General features: G+C 43.6%; 1 protein-coding gene across 4 annotated transcripts; it reads right to left on the bottom strand.

The window, feature by feature from the left end:
• Window positions 1-981: 981 nt before the first annotated feature.
• LOC129865717 (arf-GAP with coiled-coil, ANK repeat and PH domain-containing protein 1-like) lies at window positions 982-22,974 on the bottom strand. 4 transcript variants are annotated; one of them, XM_055938683.1, is made up of 24 exons: window positions 22,408-22,974; window positions 22,058-22,158; window positions 19,277-19,334; window positions 17,448-17,567; window positions 17,204-17,257; window positions 16,984-17,042; window positions 16,605-16,788; window positions 16,060-16,104; window positions 15,787-15,882; window positions 12,642-12,716; window positions 12,008-12,120; window positions 11,629-11,680; window positions 11,394-11,494; window positions 11,044-11,155; window positions 10,710-10,915; window positions 10,564-10,633; window positions 8,096-8,190; window positions 5,074-5,270; window positions 4,451-4,501; window positions 4,183-4,361; window positions 3,977-4,086; window positions 3,791-3,901; window positions 3,651-3,712; window positions 982-1,749 (listed from the first exon to the last, which is right to left on the bottom strand). In XM_055938683.1, exons 2-24 carry the CDS (start codon window positions 22,108-22,110, stop codon window positions 1,652-1,654), a joined length of 2,301 nt encoding a protein of 766 aa, XP_055794658.1. In that variant the 5' UTR covers window positions 22,111-22,158; window positions 22,408-22,974; the 3' UTR covers window positions 982-1,651. The 4 variants fall into 4 exon arrangements, with proteins under 4 accessions (XP_055794658.1, XP_055794659.1, XP_055794657.1 ...); XM_055938684.1 differs by having other exon boundaries at window positions 22,601-22,974; XM_055938682.1 differs by having other exon boundaries at window positions 22,058-22,974.
• Window positions 22,975-25,266: the final 2,292 nt, after the last annotated feature.

Below are 25,266 nucleotides of genomic sequence, written 5' to 3'. Positions count from 1 at the left end.
CCTGTCTCAGCCTCCAGTATTTATGCTGCAGTAGTTTATGTATCGGGGGGCTAGGGTCAGTTTGTTATATCTGGAGTACTTCTCCTGTCTTATCCGGTGTCCTGTTTGAATTTAAGTATGCTCTCTCTAATTCTTTCTTTCTCTCTCTCAGAGGACCTGAGCCCTAGGACCATGCCTCAGGACTACCTGGCATGATGACTCCTTGCTGTCCCCAGTCCACCTGGCCGTGCTGCTGCTCCAGTTTCAACTGTTCTGCCTGCAGCTATGGAACCCTGACTTGTTCACCAGACATGCTACCTTTCCCAGACCTGCTGTTTTCAACTCTCTAGAGACAGCAGGAGCGGTAGAGATACTCTCAATGATCGGCTATGAAAAGCCAACTGACATTTACTCCTGAGGTGCTGACTTGCTGCACCCTCGGCAACTACTGTGATTATTATTATTTGACCATGCTGGTCATTTATGAACATTTGAAGATCTTGGCCATGTTCTGTTATAATCTCCACCCGGCACAGCCAGAAGAGGACGGGCCACCCCTCATAGCCTGGTTCCTCTCTAGGTTTCTTCCTAGGTTTTGGCCTTTCTAGGGAGTTTTTCCTAGCCACCGTGCTCCTACATCTGCATTGCTTGCTGTTTGGGGTTTTAGGCTGGGTTTCTGTACAGCACTTTGAGATATCAGCTGATGTAAGAAGGGCTATATAAATAAATTTGATTTGACCAATTAATTGTACATATGTTACGTTTTCAGCTTGTGAGTGTGTGATATGGGGTTATAGAAAAGTTTATTTAGACATGTATAAAGAAACGTTTATATAGCAGCTATGTTGACATTGCCATGTTGATCTGAGCCTTGCTTTTGGCTGTCGCAGATACACCTCCACCCGACTTCACTCGCTATTTTTGTCTAGTCGACTTCGTTCGGCTTAACCGCTTGAACACACCCAGTATATTTAGGTCCACTGAATGACTTTACGCAGAAACTGAAATGAACTCTGGTATTTTAATTTTCCGCAAGAAACACATCTCTTGTACCTCATGCAGTCAATAGACCCCCCCCCCCCCCAAAATAAACATGATATACAAAGAAACAACATCACATCCAAAAATATGAAGAAACGTATAAGAGCACATACAACTGTTTAACCCTTTGCTTCAAACATATCCCTCCTTTTCTTTCTGTCACAACAATACATTGAGGAGGATCAACAGAAAGCAACACAGCTATTAAAATTGATTTTTTTTTGTTCAACAGTAGTTGTGGGAAACCTAGCCTTATAGTCAAGTCAACGAGATTAGGGTCGGATGGCTCCGCTAGACTATGGTTAACCAAATTAAATTAGGAAATAAATCATTCAATGGGAAGTTATTACTGTATTAGCTGTCATTATTAGGCTGTACATCTTCTATCTCCTCCAACAAGTGTCTCATGTAGCCACTAAGCCCGAGTGTTCTCCTCTGGCAGCCAAACACAAAGACATTACTGTTGGACTGGAGCCGCTACTAAAGTAATCACCAGCTGAGCAATGACCTAACGCAGAGCAGGTGGCCAGCAAATGTGTGTTTGTCTGTGTCGGCGTGTGTGTGTGTGACAAAAAAAGAAGAAGGAAAACAGCATAACAACAGCATACAAAAGAACCAGCTGTTGGGTAGGTCAAGTTTTAAAGTCTGTACTGCGGCGCTTGAGTTTCTCCGGGTTGTTAGATGCCATGTGAGAGAAGTCCCTGAAGATGTCCTGGTACGTTTCATCACCTTAGAAAAACAAGACATGAGATGAAAATTCAGGAAAAGGGGATTTAGACATTTATAATTGGCCGACATTAGGCTACTACTAGAAACACGCATGCGCACACGCGGAGGCACGCGCACACACTGTTTACCTGTAGCGCTGTAAGGCGGTGGCATCAAGGGACACACTGTGCAAGCAGCGCAGAGCAGGCAGTCGCCTCATTGGACAAACACAAAGGCTCACAAAACAACAATGAGAAAGCACTGCACATCAGAGACTGACAGACAAATTAAGCATTTCCGAGTATAGACACTACATGAGCCTCACAACCTCAGTCCTCCAGAGCCAGACAAATGATTTGAGTTAGGATATTTCAAACCAGGATTTGAAATAGGGAGTTATTGGGACAGTACTGGACTAAATAACTTGGACTTGGAACAGACTTTGGCAGACAGTTTGGCTATGGAGGAATGGATGGGTCACATACAACACCGCAAAAAAGATTACAGCTCTACCCATTGAGAGTCCACTGTTCCAGCCCAAGTTGGTTGCATCAGCTAGGCCTACTGGCTAGCTGATGGGTTTAGACCAGTGGTTCCCAAATGTTTAATCATGGTGCATTGTTCATTGTCCAGATAGACACAAACATGTTTACAACAGACACGACCTAGGTTTGACCAGCAGCCTAAGACTGGCAATAACATAACCCACCAGTGGGCCCTGAGCCACTGTTTGGAAAACACTGAACTACAAATGACAGAGAGGCTCATTACTTTCTATACATCTTCATGTTCTCAGCACCAAGTTCTAATTCTCAAGCAAAAGCAATGCTTAAACGGTGGCAGTGTGCATTTGAAACCGGCCAAACACAATAATAACCACTTCGCTGTGACAAAAGAGTCCGTTTGAAAAGGTTAAAGTAAGCCTGGGGGAACATACAGTTGTATAATGGAAAAACCCTCAAGTGACAATACCATTGGTTGCTGGACTTATGCAAGGTGCATAAAATGTACATGACGAGACAACCCTAACAATCCGACTCATTCTTTTTCAAGCAGCATCCTGTGCTATCATACAATACATTCATACATACGTCCATATAGAACTCTACACTTATATATAGGTGTATAAATACATGTTAAACATGGCCAACGCCCAGTGTTATCATTCACTGATCTACATTGAGCTTATATGGGCTGTAAAGTGCAGGATCACTAACTGCATTCATTCATTCTACATCAAAGTGCAACGTGGACTCTCTCGTGGTGTGCAGCCATAAACACTCCCTTTAAAACGTCCCTCCTTCCTCCTCTATGTTCTCTCCTTTTCCCTGTTTTTCCCTTTACTATTATATTCCCAAAATGGTTGCCTCTTCCAACATACATAAATACTACAGTATAGAAGCCTCTTATCCATACATTTACCCTGTATTCTAGTTATCCCTCTACTGCATTCACTCTACTCCCTCTGAAGATACGGCAAATGGTCCCTACCCAGTAATCCAGTTAACAACTCTGTTCCAGGTACGTTCCCCATATAAGTTCCAAGAACGTTCCCCCTAACCTCTTATTTGTCCAGATTTCTTCTGATAGCACTCTAGGAAGGGTCCAGCAATGATTCCAGAAATCAATCAAAACATAACTTGAACATCATGCTTGACTGTAATGTTAAAAAAAAAAATGGAATCTATTTTAATGTTACCTCACAACTTACTGGGAACTGTTAGACGAGTAGCCTACGCACCTCAGAAGTACCCCTCCTCCCTATCTGTTCTCTCCTCAATTACGATGCCTGTCCACCTCTCTCTACTCATTCTGCCCCCCTAGTGCCCATCCACTCAGTTGGTTCTTCAAGGCCTGAAGTCCCTTCCTGGTTTGGCCCATCCCACTCCCTGTCCCGCCCACTCCCTGTCCCCCTGAGTGACCTGGTTGGCCAAAGGCTCCATCCATCTCCCGCATCTCCTTGTTCATCTTGGCAATTCGCAGCCTGTCAGGAGAAAGCAAAGTCGTGAGAAAATCAATCAATCCTTCTAGTGTCAACAAATCAACTGAAGTTTATACTCACAGGGTGACGATGTCAGCGTTGGCTGTCTCCACGGCGATAGTAATGGGGTCTTTCTGGGTGTTGTCTCTGGCGTTGTAGTCCGCCCCTCGCTTCAGGAACAGACACACAAGCCTGGGAGACAGGGACCAGGTTAGTGCGTGTGTGTGCGTGCGTGCGTATGTGTGCGCATGTGTGTGTCCATCCTACCCAGTGTGTCCCAGTATAGTGGCATGGTGTAGAGGTCCTCTCCTGTTGCTGTCTGCTGTGTTGACATTGGCACCGTTCTGTAGCAGGAACTCACACGCTGCCAAGGAGTTCTGGAGAGACGGGTCAGAGGGCAGGTGAGCATATACGCACAACAGATACATTCACACAAACCAGCTTGCTCTCTTATAAACACTCTCTCTCCTCACCGCGGTGACGGCCTGTAGGAGTGGGGTGCTGGACTCCTCGGCTGTGTTGACCCAGTTGACGTCAGCTCCGTGGGCCAGGGCGTCGGCCATGACAGGGAAATGCTGCAGCGCTGCAGACCGGTATAACAACGCCCCGGGATGAAGACCAGACAGGTCCTCCTCTTCGTCATCTTCATCATCTGTGGAGGGATGACAGGGGGTTTAGTGCGTGTGTGTGTGTGTGGGGGGGGGGGGGGGGGGGGGGCATCTCTGTGTGTGTTTTTGTCACCTTTGTGAATGCCCGTATTGTTCTTTTGGACAAGGTCACTCTGATCAAGCCCTGAAGGGAAAGAGAGAGCGTCACATGACTTTCCTTCAGTATAGCAACAGGCCACAAGATGACAGTTTTATCCTGCTGACTATAACAACACACACACTACGACAATGTAACAAGCTTACCACTTTTTGCTGTGTCACCAGGTTTATGGATGATGTGTGTGTGTGTGTGTGTGTGTCAGTTTGGGTGCAGCGAGGTTCAACATTGTGTGAATATTTGATATAAATTCCTTCCTAGCTTGATAAGTTGTGGAATTTCTGTCGTTGGCATCTATCCTCTTATCTATCGCTTGGACAGACACAAATAACCCACAGCACCTGCGTCGCTTACATTCCTGACCTGGACACACATCTGTACTGGATCAGGACTTATGTCACTTCAACACCTACCAGTCCATCAGCAGACAGCGAAAAGAACATCAACATCTCTTTTATAGGAAGCAGAAACGTATACACTGTTGATTTGAATACCTGATCAGTTGTAATGTAATGCTTAACAAGGCCAGCCTGGTACAGGTCTGCTCGGGTTTGGCCCTATGGGGTGAATCAGATGAGCGTGTATGTCCTGTCCAGTACCTGCGAGTCGTGGCAGGGTGGCCCGGGTGGGTTTGGGTTTGAGTGGGGGTCGTGACCCGGCTGGCCTCTCCTGGGTGTTAGCTCTGTTCCTCCGGGCGCTGGAGCGCCGCAGGGGAGCTTTACGTCCCGTCTCCGGGAGCTTCTGGATGAACTTCTTCTCCACGTACTTAGAACGAATCCACGACTCCTTATCACCCCTGATAGAGCAAGAGAGAAAGATGGAGAAAGAGAGAGAATGGGGACAGAGAGAGATGGAGAACGAGAGAGATGGATAGATAGAAATAAAGGAAGGCAAGAGAGTGTCAGATCATTAAAGCAATTTGAGTAAAACAATATATCAAAGCAACTGAATTTCATACACAGTAATGCACATTATCAAATCATCATATTATAACACAGTTAATCAGTTCAATTCAATTTGACAAGCCAGCCCTCCCTGTAATGTATTACAACATGGTTGACTGCATTCTACTTTACAACCAGAACACATACACAAAGCCATGCAGTTGCACAGCACATTTCTGGGGGACAGTTTAGTTACGACACAAACCACAGTCATTGTCATGTTACGGCACAAACCACAGCCGTTGTCATGTACCTGTGTCACTTCCTGTCTGGGGTGCAGCAGAAGAGAGGAAAAGAGGAAGTCAGATACAGTGCCTTCGGAAAGTGTTCAGACCCCTTAACTTTTCTAGATTTTGTTACTGCCTTATTCTAAAATAGTTTCCCCCCCCTCATCTGTTAAATCTATCTACACTCAATACCCCATAATGACAAAGCAAAAACAGGCTTTTAGAAATTTTGCCAAATTTAACAAATAAAAACTGAAATATCACATTTACATAAGTATTCAGACCCTTTACTCAGTACTTTGTTGAAACACCTTAGGCACCGATTACAGCCTCGAGTATTCTTGGGTATGAGGCTACAAGCTTGGCAAACCTGTATTTGGTGAGTTTTTCCCATTCTTCTCTGCAGATCCTCTCAAGCTCTGTCAGGTTGGATGGGGAGCGTCGCTGCACAGCTAATTTCAAGTCTCTCCAGAGATGTTCGAAACATATCCTGAAGCCACTCATGCATTGTCTTGGCTGTGTGCATTTGGTCCTTGTCCTGTTGGAAGGTGAACCTTCGCCCCAGTCTGAGGTCCTGAGCGCTTTGGAATAGGTTTTCATCAAGGATCTCTCTGTACTTTGCTCCGTTCAACTTTGCCTCAATCCTGACTAGTCTCAAAGTCCTTGCCGCTGAAAAACATCCCCACAGCATGATGCTGCCACCACGCTTCACCGTAGGGATGGTGCCAGGTTTCCCCCAGACGGGACACTTGGCATTCAGGGCAAAGAGTTCCATCTTGGTTTCATCAGACCAAAGAATCGTGTTTCTCATGCTCTGAGAGTCCTTTAGGTGCCTTTTGGCAAACTCCAAGTGGGCTGCATGTGCCTTTTACTGAAGAGTGGCTTCCGTCTGGCCACTCAACCATAAAGGCCTGATATGTGGACTGCTGCAGAGATTGCTGTCCTTCTGGAAGGTTCTCCCAGCTCCACAGAGTAATACTGTCAGAGTGACCATTGGGTTCCTGGTCACCTCCCTGACAAAGACCCTTCTCCCCCGATTGCTCAGTTTGGCCAGGCAGCCAGCTCTAGGAAGAGTTGGTGGTTCCAAACTTCTTCCATTTAAGAATGATGGAGACCACTGTGTTCTTGGGGACCTTCAATGCTGTAGAATTTATTTGGTGCCCTTCCCCAGATCTGTGTTTCGAGACAATACTGTCTCTGAGCTTTCCGGACAATTCCTTCAACCTCATGGCTTGGTTTTTGCGCTGACAGGCACTGTCAACTGTGGAAGTTTATATGGACAGGGCTCCCGAGTGGGGCAACGGTCTAAGGCACTGCATCTCAGTGGTAGAGGGGTCACTACAGACCCTGGTTCGATTCCAGGCTGTATCAACCGGCCGTGATTGGGAGTCCTATAGGGCGGCACACAATTGATCCAGTGTTGTCCGGGTTAGGGTTTGGCCGGGATAGGTCATTGTAAATAAGATGTTGTTCTTAAGTGACTTGCTTAGTTAAATAAAGGTTAAAAAATATATATAATAATAATAAAATAATAATAAAAAGACTGTGTGCCTTTCCAAATCATATCCAATCAATTTAATTTATCACAACACTAATCAAGTTGTAGAATCATCTCAAGGATGATCAATGGAAATAGGATGCACCTGAGCTCAATTTCGAGTTTCATAGCAAAGGGTCTGAATATTTACGTAAATAAGGTATCTGTTTTTTAATTTTTAATACATCTGCAAAAAAATATCTAAAAACCTGTTTTTGCTTTGTCATTATGGGGTATTGCGTGTAGATTGATGAGGGAAAAAATGTATGTTATCCACTTTAAAATAAGGCTATAACGTAACAAAATGTGGAAAAGGTCAAGGTGTCTGAATACTTTCCTGCACTGTATAATACATAAGTCAGTGCCCGTCCTCACGAACAGCTGAATGGAAGCAAGCAGCAAAGGGGAAACCAACTCATATTAATACCCATGATTTTGGAATGAGACGTTCGAGTAGCAGGTGTCTACATACTTTGGGTCATGTAGTGTACTTAAAGATAGAATGTTGGCATATTGAGCAAAGAAAAAGGATAGCTGACATTTTAGCAGTATGCATGTAAAGTGTAATAAGGAAAAATTATAAAACATCTCCCTGCAGTTTCATGTTAATGACACCAGAAGGAGATGAAGGGGGTATTCTTATACCTCGGGATTCAACAGAACTTTTTATAATGTTTTGAATGTTGCAGATAGAAATGTAATGAATAGAACTACTCCACAGTATATAGACAATACAGAATCTTGCCTGGTCTACACAATATATTTCTATCTGAACGTTCTGTTCCATTAACCTTAATGAAACTGCAATGAAATCACACGGCAACGCTATTACATCTTGACTGTCTGTATGAGATTAATAAAAAGTGATGACTCATGACCCGAGGAATGAAAATGAGAGTGGGAAGTGAGATACCTTGGACTGGACGGGTGAGGTTTCTTGATGGTGATCTCATCAATTCGCCCCTCGTAGATCCTGTTGATGGCTGTGTTTCCCAACTCACACATCAACTACAGGACAGGGAGGAAGGGAGGATAAACACAAACGTCAGTTGTGTTTTTATTGAATAAAGAAAGTATATATATTTCTACCTAGACTTTCAATACATTCTAAAACACATGTACAGTCGTGGCCAAAAGTTTTGAGAATGACAGAAATATACATTTTCACAAAGTCTGCTGCCTCAGTTTGTACAATGGCAATTTGCATATACTCCAGAATGTTATGAAGATTGATCAGATGAATTGCAATTAATTGCAAAGTCCCTCTTTGCCATGCAAATTAACTGAATATCCCAAAAACATTTCCACTGCATTTCAGCCCTGCCACAAAAGGACCAGCTGACATCATGTCAGTGATTCTCTCGTTAACACAGGTGTGAGCGTTTTATTTATTTATTTTATTTCACCTTTATTTAACCAGGTAGGCAAGTTGAGAACACGTTCTCATTTACAATTGCAATCTGGCCAAGATAAAGCAAAGCAGTTCGACACATACAACAAAACAGAGTTACACATGGAGTAAAACAAACATACAGTCAATAATACAGTAGAAAAATAAGTCTATATACAATGTGAGCAAGTGAGGTGAGATAAGGGAGGTGAAGGCAAAAAAAAGGCCATGGTGGCGAAGTAAATAAAATATAGCAAGTAAAACACTGGAATGGTTGATTTGCAGTGGAAGAATGTGCAAAGTAGAGATATAAATAATGGGGTGCAAAGGAGCAAAATAAATAAATAAATACAGTAGGGAAAGAGGTAGTTGTTTGGGCTAAATTATAGATGGGCTATGTACAGGTGCAGTAATCTATGAGCTGCTCTGACAGCTGGTGCTTAAAGCTAGTGAGGGAGATAAGTGTTTCCAGTTTCAGAGATTTTTGTAGTTCGTTCCAGTCATTGGCTGCAGAGAACTGGAAGGAGAGGCGGCCAAAGGTAGAATTGGTTTTGGGGGTGACCAGAGAGATATACTTGCTGGAGCGCGTGCTACAGGTGGGTGCTGCTATGGTGATCAGCGAGCTGAGATAAGGGGGGACTTTACATAGCAGGGTCTTGTAGTGTTGACGAGGACAAGGCTGGAGATCACTCTGTCATGCTGACTGAGTTCGAATAACAGACTGGAAGCTTCAAAAGGAGGGTGGTGCTTGGAATCATTGTTCTTCCTCTGTCAACCATGGTTACTTGCAAGGAAACATGTGCCGTCATCCTTGCTTTGCACAAAAAGGGCTTCACAGGCAAGGATACTGCTGCCAGTAAGATTGCACCTAAATCAACCATTTATCGGATCATCAATAACTTCAAGGAGAGCGGTTCAATTGTTTTGAAGAAGGCTTCAGGGCGCCCTAGAAAGTCCAGCAAGCGCCAGGACCTTCTCCTAAATTTGATTCAGCTGTGGAAGCGGGGCACCACCAGTACAGAGCTTGCTCAGGAATGGCAGCAGGCAGGTGTGAGTGCATCTGCACGCAGTGAGGCAAAGACTTTTGGAGGATGGCCTGGTGTCAAGAAGGGCAGCAAAGAAGCCACTTCTCTCCAGGAAAAACATCAGGGACAGACTGATATTCTGCAAAAGGTACAGGGATTGGACTGCTGAGGACTGGTCATTTTCTCTGATGAATCCCCTTTCCGATTGTTTGGGGCATTCGGAAAAAAGCTTGTCCGGAGAAGACAAGGGGAGCGCTACCATCAGTCCTGTGTCATGCCAACAGTAAAGCATTCTGAGACCATTCATGTGTGGGGTTGCTTCTCAGCCAAGGGAGTGGGCTCACTCACAATTTTGCCTAAGAACACAGCCATGAATAAAGAATGGTACCAACACATCCTCCGAGAGCAACTTCTCCCAACCATCCAGGAACAGTTTGGTGACGAGAACAATGCCTTTTCCAGAATGATGAAGCACCTTGCCATAAGACAAAAGTGATAAACTAGGTGGCTCGGGGAACAAAACATAGATATTTTGGGTCCATGGCCAGGAAACTCCCCAGACCTTAATCCCATTGAGAACTTGTGGTCAATCCTCAAGAGGCAAGAATGGGCTGCCATCAGTCAGGATGTGGCCCAGAAGTTAATTGACAGCATGCCAGGGCGGATTGCAGAGGTCTTGAAAAAGAAGGGTCAACACTGCAAATATTGACTTTGCATCAACTTCATGTAATTGTCAATAAAAGCCTTTGACACTTGTGAAATTATTGTAATTATACTTCAGTATTCCATAGTAACATCTGACAAAAATATATAAAGACACTGAAGCAGCAAACTTTGACACAAATATTAATTTCCACATTCTCCAAACTTTTGGCCACGACTGTACAGTAACCCCCCTTGACATTAGTCTAGTTATGCTACACTATTGAGATGCATCCAAAGGTAGCTTAGTGGATGTATTCTTACCCGGACCAGCTCTGGTTCCCAGGAGTCCAGGGTGAGGGAGCGTACTTTGGAGAAATGGACGCCCAGACTCCTGTCAGAAAGACAGAAGGTAGTTACATATTAGTTTGTGTGTGCGTGTGCGTGTGCGTGTGTGTGTGTGTGTGTACCTGTGTATCCCCGAGCAGACGATGCAGAGCGTGATCCCCAAGTTGATAGAGGCCCAGTCCGGACCGGGCTCTCCACAGTCGCAGCACTGCATGTTCCCCGGGATGGCCTGGACCTCCTCCAGAGCCTCGCGGCCCCCCGTCTTCTCCTGCTCCCCACACAGCCCTCCTCCTGGGCTGCCTCCCGACACAGAGCTGCAATGCTCCCTCTATGTGAGAGAGAGAGAGCGAGAGATGTACACACACAAACAAACTTTGTGTAGACAATGACCTATCTTCTGAAATCTTCTGAAACACATGTGTAGTGAGAATGAATAATGTTTGTATGTTTTCTCACGGAACAGTGTGGGTCTTCTCTGCGTTCCTGGAAGGCTGAAGCAATGCTGTTCTGGACAGCACTGATCCAGCCCTGCTGCTGACGCTCGGAGTCTGCCTGTAACAGACAGCTCCTACACACACACACACACAAAATCACTATGTTAACACTAAACAAGTACACTAAATAAATATCTAAAGCAACATCAACACACACACACACCCCTACCTTCCCTGTATATACCAATACACACACACACACACACACACACACACACACACACACACACACACACACACACACACACACACACACACACACACACACACACACACACACACACACACACACACACACAGTTGTAGACTCACTTGGATGGAGAGACCACCTCGAAGCAGAATCGTCTCTCGTTGTCAACGCAGACCTTCACTGTACAAAGACGCAGATCCTCAATCACTACTGTGGGCTGATCCTGAGAGAAAGAAGGACACGGTCAGGCTGTGTGTGTGTGTGGGTGGGTGTGTGTGAACGTCATTAACTTTGTCTCTGCATGGATTGCTATAAAAAATGCATTGAAAAGTAAAGCAGTGGCTTTCAAAAATTCACCTTGAATTTCTTCTGATAGACCAGTTGATTTTTCTGAATAGAGAACCAGCGCCTACCGTCGTGAGACAGGAGATCAAAAGGAGATGAGACTGAATAATGCAATCAATAGATATATCATGATTCTACCCATCACCTTCCTAGCAGTGGAGGCTGCTGAGGGGAGGCCGGCTCATATTAATGCCTTGAAGAGTCAATAGAATGGTATCAAACATGGTTCCATGTGGTTGACACCATTTCAGCCCTTTCTATAAGCAGTCCTCCCCTCAGCAGCCTCCTCTGCTTCCTAGGCTATAGCCTTAAAATATCAGAGAGAGAGAGAAACACAGAGAAAGAGAGAGAACAACATGCAGTAGAGAGAATGTGTGGTGGGGTAACATACCTGCTCCAGGTCTTGAAGGCGTTGCTAGCTCTCTTATACAGGTAGCCCTCCATGGCAATACCGTTGGCGGCATCAGCACAGAAATCCATTAAGGAGTTATCGTAGGAGACATCCTGCCAACACAACATAAACACAACCATAAACATTACTGTAGGGAAGGGATGTTAGTAAATATCATTGTAATGCAGTGATGCCAGTAGACCACCAAGCTATGTCTAAAAGGAAGTGATGACGTCATCAGGTTTGACTAGCTGTATCTTCACAGGTTGGAGACTTCTAGCACAGATAGAATATGTTCTGAACAAAGTGAACAACATTTTTGTAGACTTACCCTTTACAACAAAAAAAAAATCACATTGTTAGATGGATTGCAAAGGAGAATTGCACACACTCATTTCACAGAGGTGGCATTCCCTAAGGGAAATATGCAGACGCATGCTAGAACGCACCAATTAGATCGCGCTAGCTTGTGTTTGGCTCTGCCCACCTCGCTTGTTCTGCTCTCATTTGTTCCAATTGGAAACGACAGGTTGTGGACTATCTTGGTTTAGTTACAAAAGATATTTGCTTCTAGTGTAATAACACGGCAGCCAACTTGGTGGCCTGTGTTTAGTTTGGATCCAGCAGTGTTCACCTTTTTCTTAATGGCCTCGTGTCTCTGTTCCATGTCTCTCTTCTCCCTGGCGGAATTCAACACTAGTTGAGTGTGCTGTGTATGAGAAAAGAGAGTCAAGCACAAACAATTTGATTTAAAAAAACACAGAATACAATATGTTTCAAATGATGCACATTATCCTATATCACACACGGCAGTGCAGCATGATAGGCCAGTTTGGCCAGGGAACAAAATATAGAGAATAATGTACACAGTATACTGGAACAGTGTATGTTTTTTATGTAGTTGTAGAGATAAATGTAGAAACTGTTGAGGAAAATCAGGCTAGGAGATTAAGGACTTCTGGCTTGGACAGCTTTTAGCTAGATGTCAGGGAGTCCATCACTCCAGACTTCGTCCTCTTGGGGAAACAGGAAGGAGGAAGTGCTGAACCTGTCCCAAATCCCTGTATCTGCATGGAGGATCGAGGGAAAACCTCAAGCAGCTTTCTACAGCAGCTTTACTTTCTCCCTCTCTCTCTCATTAAGGTTTCAGGACTCCCTAAATCTTTCTCAGATTATTACCAATCCCACAAGGTATGACTCCAAACACCCAGAAAGGTTACTCTCCTTGATGTTATCCTCACAAATAATCCTGACAGGTATCAGTCTGGTGTTTTCTATAATGACCTTAGTGATCACTGTTTTACAGCCTGTGTTCGTAATGGCTGCTCAGTGAAACGATCTGTCCTGATTTGTCATAGACGCTTGCTAAAAAACATTAATGAGCAAGCCTTCCTTAATTACCTGGTCTCTGTAAATTGGTATAGAATCAGCTTGATCCCCCCCTGTCGAAGACACTTGGACATTCTTTTTTTATATTTTCAGTGGTATTATTAACAAACAGGCCACCATAAAGAACATTTGAATTATAAACAGGTTCAGCCCCTGGTTCGACCATGATCTGGCAGAGTTACTCCACCTCAAGAATTCCATTTGGCGAAAGGCTCGACATAACGCATACTCTTGTTCTGACAAATGAGAAATAAGTGAACTCAGGCTATCCGGAAGGCCAAAGTTAGGTCCTTTAAGGAGCAGTTCTCTCTCTGTGGGTCTAACCCCAAGAAGTTCTAGAAAACAGTTAAAGACCTGGTGAATAAACCCTCCTCCTCACAGCATTCCCTTCATGTTGATCATGTGGTTGTTACTGACAAGAAGTACATGGCTGAGCTGTTTAATCACCACTTTGTTAAGTCAGGATTCCTATATGACTCCGCCATGTCTCGTTGCCCGTCCAACATTTCCTCATCTCCCAGTCCTTTTAATGTGACTAGCCCCGATGCTTTTCCCCTACCCCGCTACAAAGTTTCTCCTTGCAGGCAGTCACTGAGTCTGAGGTGCTAAAGGAGCTCCTTAAACTTGACCCCCAAAAAACATCTGGGTCATATGATTTAGATCATTTCTTCTTTAAGGTTGTAGCCCATATCATCGCCAAGCCTATCTCTGACCTTTTTAACATGTCTCTCCTCTCTGGGTAGGTTCCCATTGCTTGGAAGGCAGCCATGGTGCATCCTTTATTTAAAGGGTGAGATCAAGCTGATCCTAACTGTTATAGGCCAATTTCCATTTTGCCCTGTTTATCAAAAGTGTTGGAAAAACTTGTCAATAATCAACTGACTGGCTTTCTTAATGTTTATAGTATTCTCTCTGGTATGCAATCTGGTTTCTGCTCAGGTTATGGATGATGTCACCATTGCCCTTGATTCAAAGCAATGTTGTGCTGCTATTTTTATTGACTTGGCCAAAGCATTTGATACGGTAGACCATTCCATTCTTGTGGGCCGGCTAAGGAGCATTGGTGTCTCTGAGGGGTCTTTGGCCTCGTTTGCTAACTACCTCTCTCAAAGAGTGCAGTGCATTAAGTCAGAACATCTGCTGTCTCAGCCACTGCCTGTCACCAAGGGAGTACCCCAAGGCTCAATCCTAGGCCCCACGCTCTTAATTTACGTCAACAACATAGCTCAGACAGTAGGAAGCTATCTCATCCATTTATATGCAGATGATACAGTCTTATACTCAGCTGGCCCCTCCCCGAATTTTGTGTTACACCCCAGCTGCCAAACTAACCCTGATTCAGATGACCATCCTACCCATGCTAGATTACGGAGACGTAATTTATAGATCGGCAGGAAAGGGTGCTCTTGAGCGAATAGATGTTCTTTACCATTCAGCCATCAGATTTGCCATCAATGCTCCTTATAGGACACATCACTGCACATTATACTCCTCTGTAAACTGGTCATCTTTGTAAAAATAATAATAATAAAATAAAAATATATTTATATCAGTCAATCCAGCAGTCTTTAAGCACCGTCTGCAGGTATTTTTTTTTACATTTTCTTGCCCTCTTGTTCTTTCTCTCTCTCATTCTGCCTCTCACTCTTTCGCCATTTCCTGTAACAGCAGGCAGAGTTAAAAGAGTCATTGTAGCTTTAATGCTCGAGTGAAAGGTGACTTGCTTTCCGGTTTCAAGCTTCTCTCTGACTAACCTTCCTGTTAGTTTTAGTCTACTGTTGACTTCAGGCCTAGAGCTCCATGTGTGGCAGCTCTTCCAGTTATGCAACAGTGCTATTCCAGCGTAGCACTAACGTTACTGTTTGACTAGATGAAAACACACATGCACGTGCTCACACACACACACACACACACACACACACACACACACACACACACACACACACACACACACACACACACACACACACGCACACACACACACACACACACACACACGCACACACACACAAACTTTCTCAGTCATGTGAAATGTTTCCTGTTGACGGTGCCCACACGGTTTCCTGTCACGATGAGAGGAACGTCACCTTGGGACTTCCTCATCCCTCTGGAGCACATTGCTAGGACTCGTGTGCTAATTAATCAATGGAATCGACTATTAGAATAAACCTTTTCACCATCCATCTAAGAGGAGATGAATTCATCCCCCTCTTCTCTTCCACTCAATCTCATAAACTCTTTTTACCCCACTCTCTCTCCCCCTCGCTGTGTTCCCTCATTTCAAAATCTGAACAACCTACTTGAACATCTCTTCCTCCGTCTATGAACTTGGTTCATCCAACACACTTATCTCCCGCCCTCCCTCTCATTCCTTCACGTGTTCTTGCTACCTCTTCACTCAGGGTGCGGCGGTAGTCGTCCAGCTCCGAGAGGGACTGGTGACCTTGCTGGAAGAACTGGGACTGGGCCTCCATCATAGACACCATCTGACAGAGAAACACGAAGCAAAGCGTTGTCATACAACCAACTACATGCTAAACAACACATGCAAGCATGAACAGCACTCAACAACTGCTCAAGTAAACAAATGATTAGACACCCACATGTGGGCTTAACCATGCAACATTTTACAATACTCCCAACGATAACATGACGAAACTCACCGCCATCAGGATGTCGGTCTTCTTCTTGGCCTCGATGACATTGATCTGGGAGAGTTTGTGAACAGGAGGGAACGGAACATGGGTGTGGTTATGAGTGCAGCTTGTACGGACCTCTGGGTATTAATAATGACCCACCTGCTAAAGGGAACCCTCAGGCAATGCTGTTATCATTCACCACAGCAAAACACATGGCCCTAAACATAGGTGCCGTTGCATATTTTATGAATTATTTTGTTCGAAATATGGCCTGGTCCTGACATCTGTTATGTATAAAATGATCTAGCATTCTGTTTGAGGCCTTTGAGTAGTGTCCATGTTCTCAAAAAGCCAGCCAGCTGTGGAATGAGAAAGACTCCAGTCTAGAACTGATCGTTTCAATACTGGCCTGTAATTAAATTTAAAGCAAACCACTCAAAACCAATTCAAAGTCAAACTAACATGCTGAAAATGCATTTGGGAGAGTTTCTACAGCCATGCCAGTGTGTATGCACAGGCAAACACTCACCCCTCCATCTCCCTCAACCATCCACCTTGGATGCCCTCACCTGCAGTACGTAGTCGAGGGCTCCGGAGCGGAAGGTCTTGCGGGCGTTGAGGAGGGCATGGCTGACCTCTTCTACCTCGTGCTGTTTTCCCCGGGGGGCCTGAGCGTTCCTCCCCAATGCTGCCTCCAGACTCTCACTGCCCCGCTCAAACTCCTTACGCACATCTTTGAACCGACGCACGTCCCTGGGAGAAGGGAAGAGGAAGCGGGAGGGAGGGAGGGATAAGGCGTAACTGAAGCATAACTGTAGCATAGCTGAATGCTAGGGAGTGGCCCTTTCAGACCAGAAGTGGGTGGGACTGGATTTGTTGTGAAAGCAGTGTATGGTAGTAGTTTGGGCAAAGAGGACTGAATGAGAAAGGAGTGCCAGACTCACTCACTCTTTCACAAAACTCAGCAACTTCAACTTCACCGACTTCTGTGTGCTTTCAATCACTTCCTATGAGAAAAAGAAAGAGAACGAGACAGAGAAAGAAAGAGACAGAGAAAGAGAGAGGCAGAGAAAGAGAGAAAGCTACTCAGACACATGACATGTAATAGTGGTTGCTATAGTAACTAACGTTGAAAGCTAGCGATGCACAATAGAGGAGTCCAACTCACCCCCTGAGCTTCCAGAATCACTGCCAGCTTCCTGGAGAATTTCTCCAAACACTCCTGGACGAGAAAAGAACATTGAATTAGTCAGTTTAACTTTTTTTTCTATGACTGAAAACAATAGTATGGAACTTTCACTTCCCTTCATAATAATTTACTATGAGTAATATGACCTGTACAGTTAGGTTCCTTCTACAATGATCCCAAATCAGTGCTTAGAGTGTATTACCCAGAATCTCTAAAGACTTACCCCCATCATGTTGTCCCCAGAACAGTGGTGGCCCAGCTCTTTGAGCCCTGTGACAAAGCTCTTGCTCGTCTGACAGTAGGCCCTGCCAGCCTCTAGCATGGAGTGGCACTGCTTCACCAGCTACACAACACAACAACAGGTGTCAAGATACAACACAACATGGATACTACACAATGCTAAATGAGATGACATAGCACTACAAACCAATATGATCACTGTTCAGACACAGAATAGGTTGAGACTGAAAAGATTTGGCATGGGTCCCCAGATCCTCAAAAAGTTCTACAGCTGCACCATCGAGAGAATCCTGACCGGTTGCATCACCACCTGGTACGGCAACTGCTCGGCATCTGAGCGTAAGGCGCTACAGAGGGTAGTGTGTGCGGCCCAGTACATCACTGGGGCCAAGCTTCCTGCCATCCAGGGCCTCTATAATAGGCTGTGTCAGAGGTAAGCCCATAAAATTGTCAGAGACTCCAGTCACCCAAGTTATAGACTGTTTCTCCTGCTACCGCACGGCAAGTGGTACCGGAGCACCAAGTCTAGGACCAAAAGGCTCCTCAACAGCTTCTACCTCCAAGCCATAAGACTGCTGAACAATTCATAAAATCGCCACCGGACAATATACATTGAACCCCCCCTCCCTTTTATACACTGCTGCTACTCGCTGGTTGTTTGTTACCTATGCATGGTCACTTCGCCCCCACCTACATGTACAGATGACCTCAACTGGCCTGTACCTCCGCACACTAACTTGGTACAGGTGCCCCCTGTATATAGCCTCGTTATTGTTATTCTTATTGTGTTACATTTTCTTATTACTTTTTAGTTTAGTCTACTTGGTAAATATTTTCTTCTTCTTGAACTGCACTGTTGGTTAAGGGCTTGTAAGTAACCATTTTATGGTAGTCTACACTTGCTGTATTCAGCGCATGTGATGAATAAATATTCAGCGCATGTGATGAATAAAGTCTGATTTGATTCTCAAGACTCTGAACTTTAATGACCAAAGTATGCATCTGAAAATGTTATGCACACCAAACCCTTTAGGGAATTAGGAATATCAATTGATTGAAAGGAGAATGTGATCAAGTTACATTTTCTCTGGCGACAATAGAGTGGGGAAGCAGCACTAAAGTTAATTCCCTACAACACAGGTAAAACACCGCCTATGTCGCTCTCAGTTCATAGTCAATATTCAGAGAAAAGGGATGTGTACCAAACTGACCCAGTCCAACTACTATTTACACTCTACTTTGTGGATGGCTGGGCATGTTTATACTGTAGAAATGGTGTTATGCTCATATCAAGAGCTTTTATACTCGGACCATAGTAGCAAAAAGTGGGGAGGTGTGTGTGTGTCTTGTTCTTCTATCCTTGTGGGGGACCTGAAATCCCCAAAAGTCCCCACAAGGATAGTAAAACAAGCCAATTTCTCCCTTGTGGGGACATTTCCACCATCCCCATGAGGACAAAGGCTATTTTAAGCTCAGGGGTTAGGTATAGGGGCAGCAAGTAGCCTAGTGGTTAGTGTGTTGGAAGGTGAAAGGTTGCAAGATCGAATCACCGAGCTGACAAGGTAAAAATCTGTCCTTCTGCCCCTGAACAAGGCAGATAACCCACTGTTCCTAAGCTCTCATTGAAAATAAGAATATGTTCTTAACTGACTTTCCTAGTTAAATAAAAGGTAAAATAGGGTTAGGTTTATGGGTTAAGGTAAGGTTTTGGGTTAAGGAAAAAAGGATTTAGAATGGAAATACATTTTAGGTCCCCATGGGGATAGAAGAAAAGTGTGTATGAGTGTGTGTGTATGTGTCACTGTCGCTCACCTTCTCTAATCGCGTTTCCAATTCACAGACATCTACTTCCACCACTTCAATGGCGGCCCTGGATGAAACAGAGACATATACATTGCCACATAACTTGGCAAATTAAGCCACATCACTTAGGCAGAAGGTATTTTCTCATGCATCCACACCCTGCTCCACAGCCCAAAAAATGTATTGGAGCCACAGACAGTTTTACTGTAGATGTGCTAACATTGTGCCACAAGTTCAACATTCAGACCAGTATGGTATGGGCAATACCATACTGGTCTGAATGTTGAACTTGTGGCACAATGTTAGCACATCTACAGTAAAACTGTCTGTGGCTCCAATACATTTTTTGGGCTGTATTATCAGACGTCATGAGAGTTCAAGCAGTACACTTGATGCTTCACATGGGATCTAGTATACATGGTTAAAGCCTGTAAGAAGGCCAGTGGAAGGAGATTGTGGCTGTTGTGACTGTTTGTCTATGAGTCAGTATCTCCTCTCCTCTGTCTGTCTTTCACATCAACAGCCTTACAGTGTGGTTTCCGCTGCCTTCCACTCAAGACAGATTGATACTGAGAGAGAAAAAAAACAAAAAGAGAGAGAAGGAGATGCTGAGAAACAGAGTTACAACAGAGAGAGAGAGAGAGAGAAACAGAACAGACAGCGTCTGTTTGTCTGCTGGCGGTGAAGTAGAGACAGTGGCTGCAGGTCTTGGGTCAGTCAGCTCAGTATCATTCATATTCAAATCGCCTAGCCCAGCGTGACAGGGGTACCAATACAAACAGGACTGCCAAAGGTTTGGTGGAAAATATAATTGATGAGGTTGGAACAAAGCCTGTGTCATTAGACACACATTGTAATCATTACTCTGTGTGTGTGTGTTCGCGCCTGTGTTTGTATGGTGATAAAAAGGAATGTGTATCTGTGTGTGTGAACGTGCATGAGTAAGTGTGCCTGAGAGAGAGAAAGCGAGACCTCAAGTTTCTGCAATGATCCACCCCCCAAAAACACACTTCCTGTCTCCTATTTATCATCTCAGTATCTCTCGCCTCCTGTTCCACTCCACAACCCCAGCCCACCCCCATGATTACCTAGCAACGGGAGGCAGCGGTTTGACGTGCTACCCCAAGTACTCGGCCTCTATGTCTGTATGTGTACCGTAGTAGCCTCTCGCCTTTCCTCTTTCAATGCCTCTTACCTGAGAAGTCCCTCTCTCTTCTATCCTTCTTTCACTGATATGTCTGTCAGTCTCTTTTCTTCTCTTTCAAAGCCTGTTTTCTCCTAACATCACCCTCTACTCCCTTTCACACTAGCTGTGTGTGTGTGTGTGTGTGTGTGTGTGTGTGTGTGTGTGTGTGTGTGTGTGTGTGTGTGTGTGTGTATGTCTGAAGGCCTACCTCCGGCACATTCAGTTCGAACTACATCTAAAACCTTCTCCCTCTCGCTGTTCTTGGTCAAACACGAGACCTCACCACTGCAACTTGCACCACTGACTGCCACAGCAAGTCAAACTTTCCAACACTGTGTGCCTCCCAGATAGACCATGAGCCAAGAAAAAAGGGAGGAGAGAGCGAGAGAGTTAGATGGGGAGGAAGGGAGGAGAGAGGAAGAGAGAGAGTTATGAGCTCTTTCACCACTTACAAGGTTAATCAAACAAGAATTAAGAAAGGATAAAACAGCAAAGACAGAGAGACAGAAAAAGGGAGAGACGTTTATTACCACTGTTACTCCTGATCTCCCAGACAAAAAAGGGAGGCAAAGCACACCCAATGCAACAAAACTATTTTATTAGCTACTTTCAAACCCAACACAAAATCCACTTCCCTTTTGGCTTCAAATTGTGTTCCTTTTAGAGTTTAAATTAAAATATATATATTGACTCTCACAGAGACTAAGCCAAGCAGAACTCCAAGGTTGATGTGTGGCATTCGTACATTGACTTACATGCTCGGCTTGCAACCGTCTTGGTGGCATATGCTCCTAAATATTGTGCTGTGTGACCTGGAATGTTGATTTGATAGCACCAGTGCACCGAATGGCAAAATTATATTTGCGCCATTGGGCGCAAACACATTTGTTATGTTTGTGTTGTATGTCCGGTGCAGCTGTTGTTACATTTGTATCATATTTGTTTAAACTAACATTTTAAAGTTGAGACCACCAGTGCTACCAATGAAAACTATTAATTTAGAGCTCTGCTTACAACAATCAACAAATTTGTATAAATTCAGTATTTTATTCAAACACACAAAGCCAGCCCCATTAATGAGAAAAGGTAGTGTCTCGCCCCTCATGTCAATACCCAGACTCGTTTCATTCATCGCAGTGACAAATCTGGCCCCAAGCAAGAGGCATGGCCACAAACCATCTGCAGGACTGACACTTTGTAATTTGACAAGTGCATCCTCTGGTTGTGCTGATTAAACTAGAATGGTGTGACACACTGCCAACACTCAGCATCTATTGAAATTGCACAGGTAACTTTGAGCAAAACTTTTGTAGCACTACTCTATTTCCTCACGGTTAGGGAGGATGCCCTGTGTGTACATGTAACAGTTTTGAAACGATCTAAATAATTGACTGCAAAAACATACAGTAGGCCTATATAGGCTACCCTTGATTACATCTGTAATTTGCCGGCAGTAAGTAGGCTACATACATTTATGCAGCATTTACAAATTAGCTCTCACTTTACAATGCTAATAATGTAACTGCATGAATAATGCCTGTAGCTTGTGTAAACTGTTGTCCCAAGTCATTAAAAAGATTATTCAAGGGTTAATCATGACCTACCTGAATCGGGGGGAGTCTTTGAGACACTCTTCAAAATCCAGTTTGACAGTCATCCTTCGACACAAATTACAACAATAACACAACCGCAACTATTTCTATTGCTGTTGAATGTGACATGGGAGAGAGTGGGTGAGAAAATAGATTAGCTCCTTTTGGCGATGTTTTCCCCCAACAATCAATACTCCAAATATAACATTTACATATTGAACGTATATTGCATTGTTTTTAGGTTTTTCAACAAATAACTTGTGTTGTCTTGAATTCTATTCTTCTCGACATTAAATCATGACATTAGGTATCAGTGAATCGCGCCTTTCTCTTCTTGAAACAACAGGTTATTTATTACGTACTGATTAGAATAAGTTAAGTAACCAAATAACTGCAATCGATTCATTTATTATAGGCAAGTTGTTCCACTTCGCTCTTGCTCTAGTGCGCGCTCGAGTCAGGAAAATGAAGAAAAAAAATCCCAACAGTTTCTCGACAGTTTAGATCCTTTCAACGCAAAAAAATCCAACATCAATAAAATAATTGTAAACGTACAGCATTTCCCTCGAGGACCCTGGGGTGACGAGACTGGCACACTAACGAAAAAAATATCCTTCCTATCCTATCTCTCTCGCTTGATGCCTTGGTCCTCCCCCTCACACTATTTCCGGGTATGGAAGTGCCATTGCACTAACCTAACAGCAAAAAGCCAGTTTTTGCAGTGTTGTTGTGTTAGGGAAGTTGTTCAAAAGAAGGGGATATGATTAAATAGTCTAGAATTTGCAATTTTGGAGTTAAAATAAATCGAATATTAGGCTTACATTTATTATAAGAGGCACTGATTATAACCATGTGGTTGCATACATTTTTAGGCGTATTCCTAGTTAGCCTAGGCGAGTGTCACCCATCTACCGGCTAAAAGAAGCCTCCTCTATTAAGGCTGCAAATATATAATTTTACTCCTTAAAAAAAGCTTTAATTTCGTGCCAGAGGAAAAAAAAACAAGAAAAATATGTGTAGGCCTACTGTTTAATAAAGCATAATTTTCGGACAATTTAGCATGTTGCACAACCTTGGCTGAACACGATGTGCAACGTCCTAAATTGTCAGAAAATCTGAAAATGGTGTTGGAATATTGTGTGTTATTAAAACAGTACACATATTATTCCAGTTTGCTTTATGTATGAGCCGGTCCACGGGGGGCACAACTGAGAATGCACATCAATCATAGAAGATGTAGCGCCCACTATTGGCTGCGTATGCTAAATTAGCGTATACAACTCAGAAAATACCACATATGTCCATATGACTTTTATGTTGATATCACAACTAGATCACAACTTCTGTGAAGGCTGAAGAGCTATAGGAATATATTTAGAGCAAACGTAGGCCTACTTTTAGCTCCCACCAGTGCTCCATTACATAAAACCCAGCTAAAAACAAACGTTCTAGAACGTTCCCTTAAAAGTATCATTAAGTCATTACCTTATGTTTTCATAGGAATGGTCCAGTGATGTGCAAGGAGTTTTCCAAGAGACCATTCCCCTAATGTCAAACAGAACTTGCCCAGAATGTGGTTACCATGTTCTCAGAATATTCAATATGAATGTTCTAGACACGTTACATTGTAACGTTGCAAGAATATTCCAGTGTTCAGTTTTCTGGGGGTTAGGAGATTATTCCATCAACGTCACACCAAACATACACAGAACATGGTTGCCATGTTCTCAGATAAGAATGTTCAAGACACGATTCATGGAAAAATTTCAAGGACATTCCTGTGTCCAATGACGTTTAAAACATAGGACGTTCTGTCATGCTCCCCTGGAGGTTTTGGTTAGGGACACACTCACACAGTGCGCTTAACACACACGTTTTCAATTTACATACAGTAACAGTCAAAAGTTTGGACACACCTACTCATTCAAGGGTTTTTCTTAATTTGTACTATTTTCTACATTGTATAATAATAGTCACGACATGACAACTATGAAATAACACATATGTAATCAACATGTCTTCACGTGGGATTCAAACTCACAACCTCTTGGTTCATAGCATTCCACACTTTGCGCTACACCACCATGTCTGTGTCAGTTATCAATTAATCTGACTATTCTCTCATCATAGATTTGATTTACTTATTTCAGAAGAAAAAAAACATAGTCGTCTCATGTTGTTGGGGCATGTTATTATTTTTTTAATGTTACTCCTTAATCAAGAGGTTGTTCAAATCCCAGGTGAGGACAAGTTGAATAATAATTACTGTATAAATGAACATGCACAATGTCATGTATGTCAAATATGTAAGTTGAAAACGCTGTATGTTGAAAACAAACATCAGGGGAACGTTACAAATCAAATCAAATGTTACTTGTTCCATGAGCCAATTAGAACAGTTAAATGCTTACTTACAAGCCCTTAAACAACAATGTAGTTTTAAGAATACATTTATTTATAAAAAAAACACACAAAAAACAGGTAACATTACAGAAACTTTCTCTCCTAACGGTTCAGTCTTTTATGTGTATTCCCAATAACCAGTCAATTTGTGATTTATTCGTATAGTGAGAGTGAATGTAGTTTGGTCAATAGGTTTTTATGTGAGATAATTATGCTTGGTAAGGGCCATACACTCCCTTAATCCCATACCAATGTTTAAAAAGAGGTACAATTTGGGTGGTTAGGGTGTGTATTCTTGTTTGGCAACCTCTTGCAATGAATGAAGATACTTGTACTTTGTCTTGCTGAGGCAAGAAGCCATCCAATTAACATAAACACAGACACATGCGCGCATACACACACCCACACACACACACATATTGTATCTCCAAGAGGGTTCACATATCATTGAGCAACACGAGATTAGCTCTACCTCAACACAACATACAGTTCTATGTAACCAGAGAGGTCTGCACGCCACAGTAGCTAGTCTGTGGGTGAGTGGCCTACACAGACCTATCATTACAGTGGCCGATGATCTAGGTCCATCATTTATGTCTCTCTGCATGGCGCAACACACATGTACATGAATACAGACACACACATAGCCTACACACACACACACATAGCCTACACACACACACACATAGCCTACACACACACACACACACACACACACACACACACACACACACACACACACACACACACACACACACACACACACACACACACACACACACACACACACACACACACACACACACACACACACACAC

Source organism: Salvelinus fontinalis, chromosome 11 (assembly GCF_029448725.1).
Source record: "Salvelinus fontinalis isolate EN_2023a chromosome 11, ASM2944872v1, whole genome shotgun sequence".
Lineage (NCBI taxonomy): Eukaryota > Metazoa > Chordata > Actinopteri > Salmoniformes > Salmonidae > Salvelinus > Salvelinus fontinalis.
This window is presented reverse-complemented; position numbering and strand designations above follow the sequence as displayed.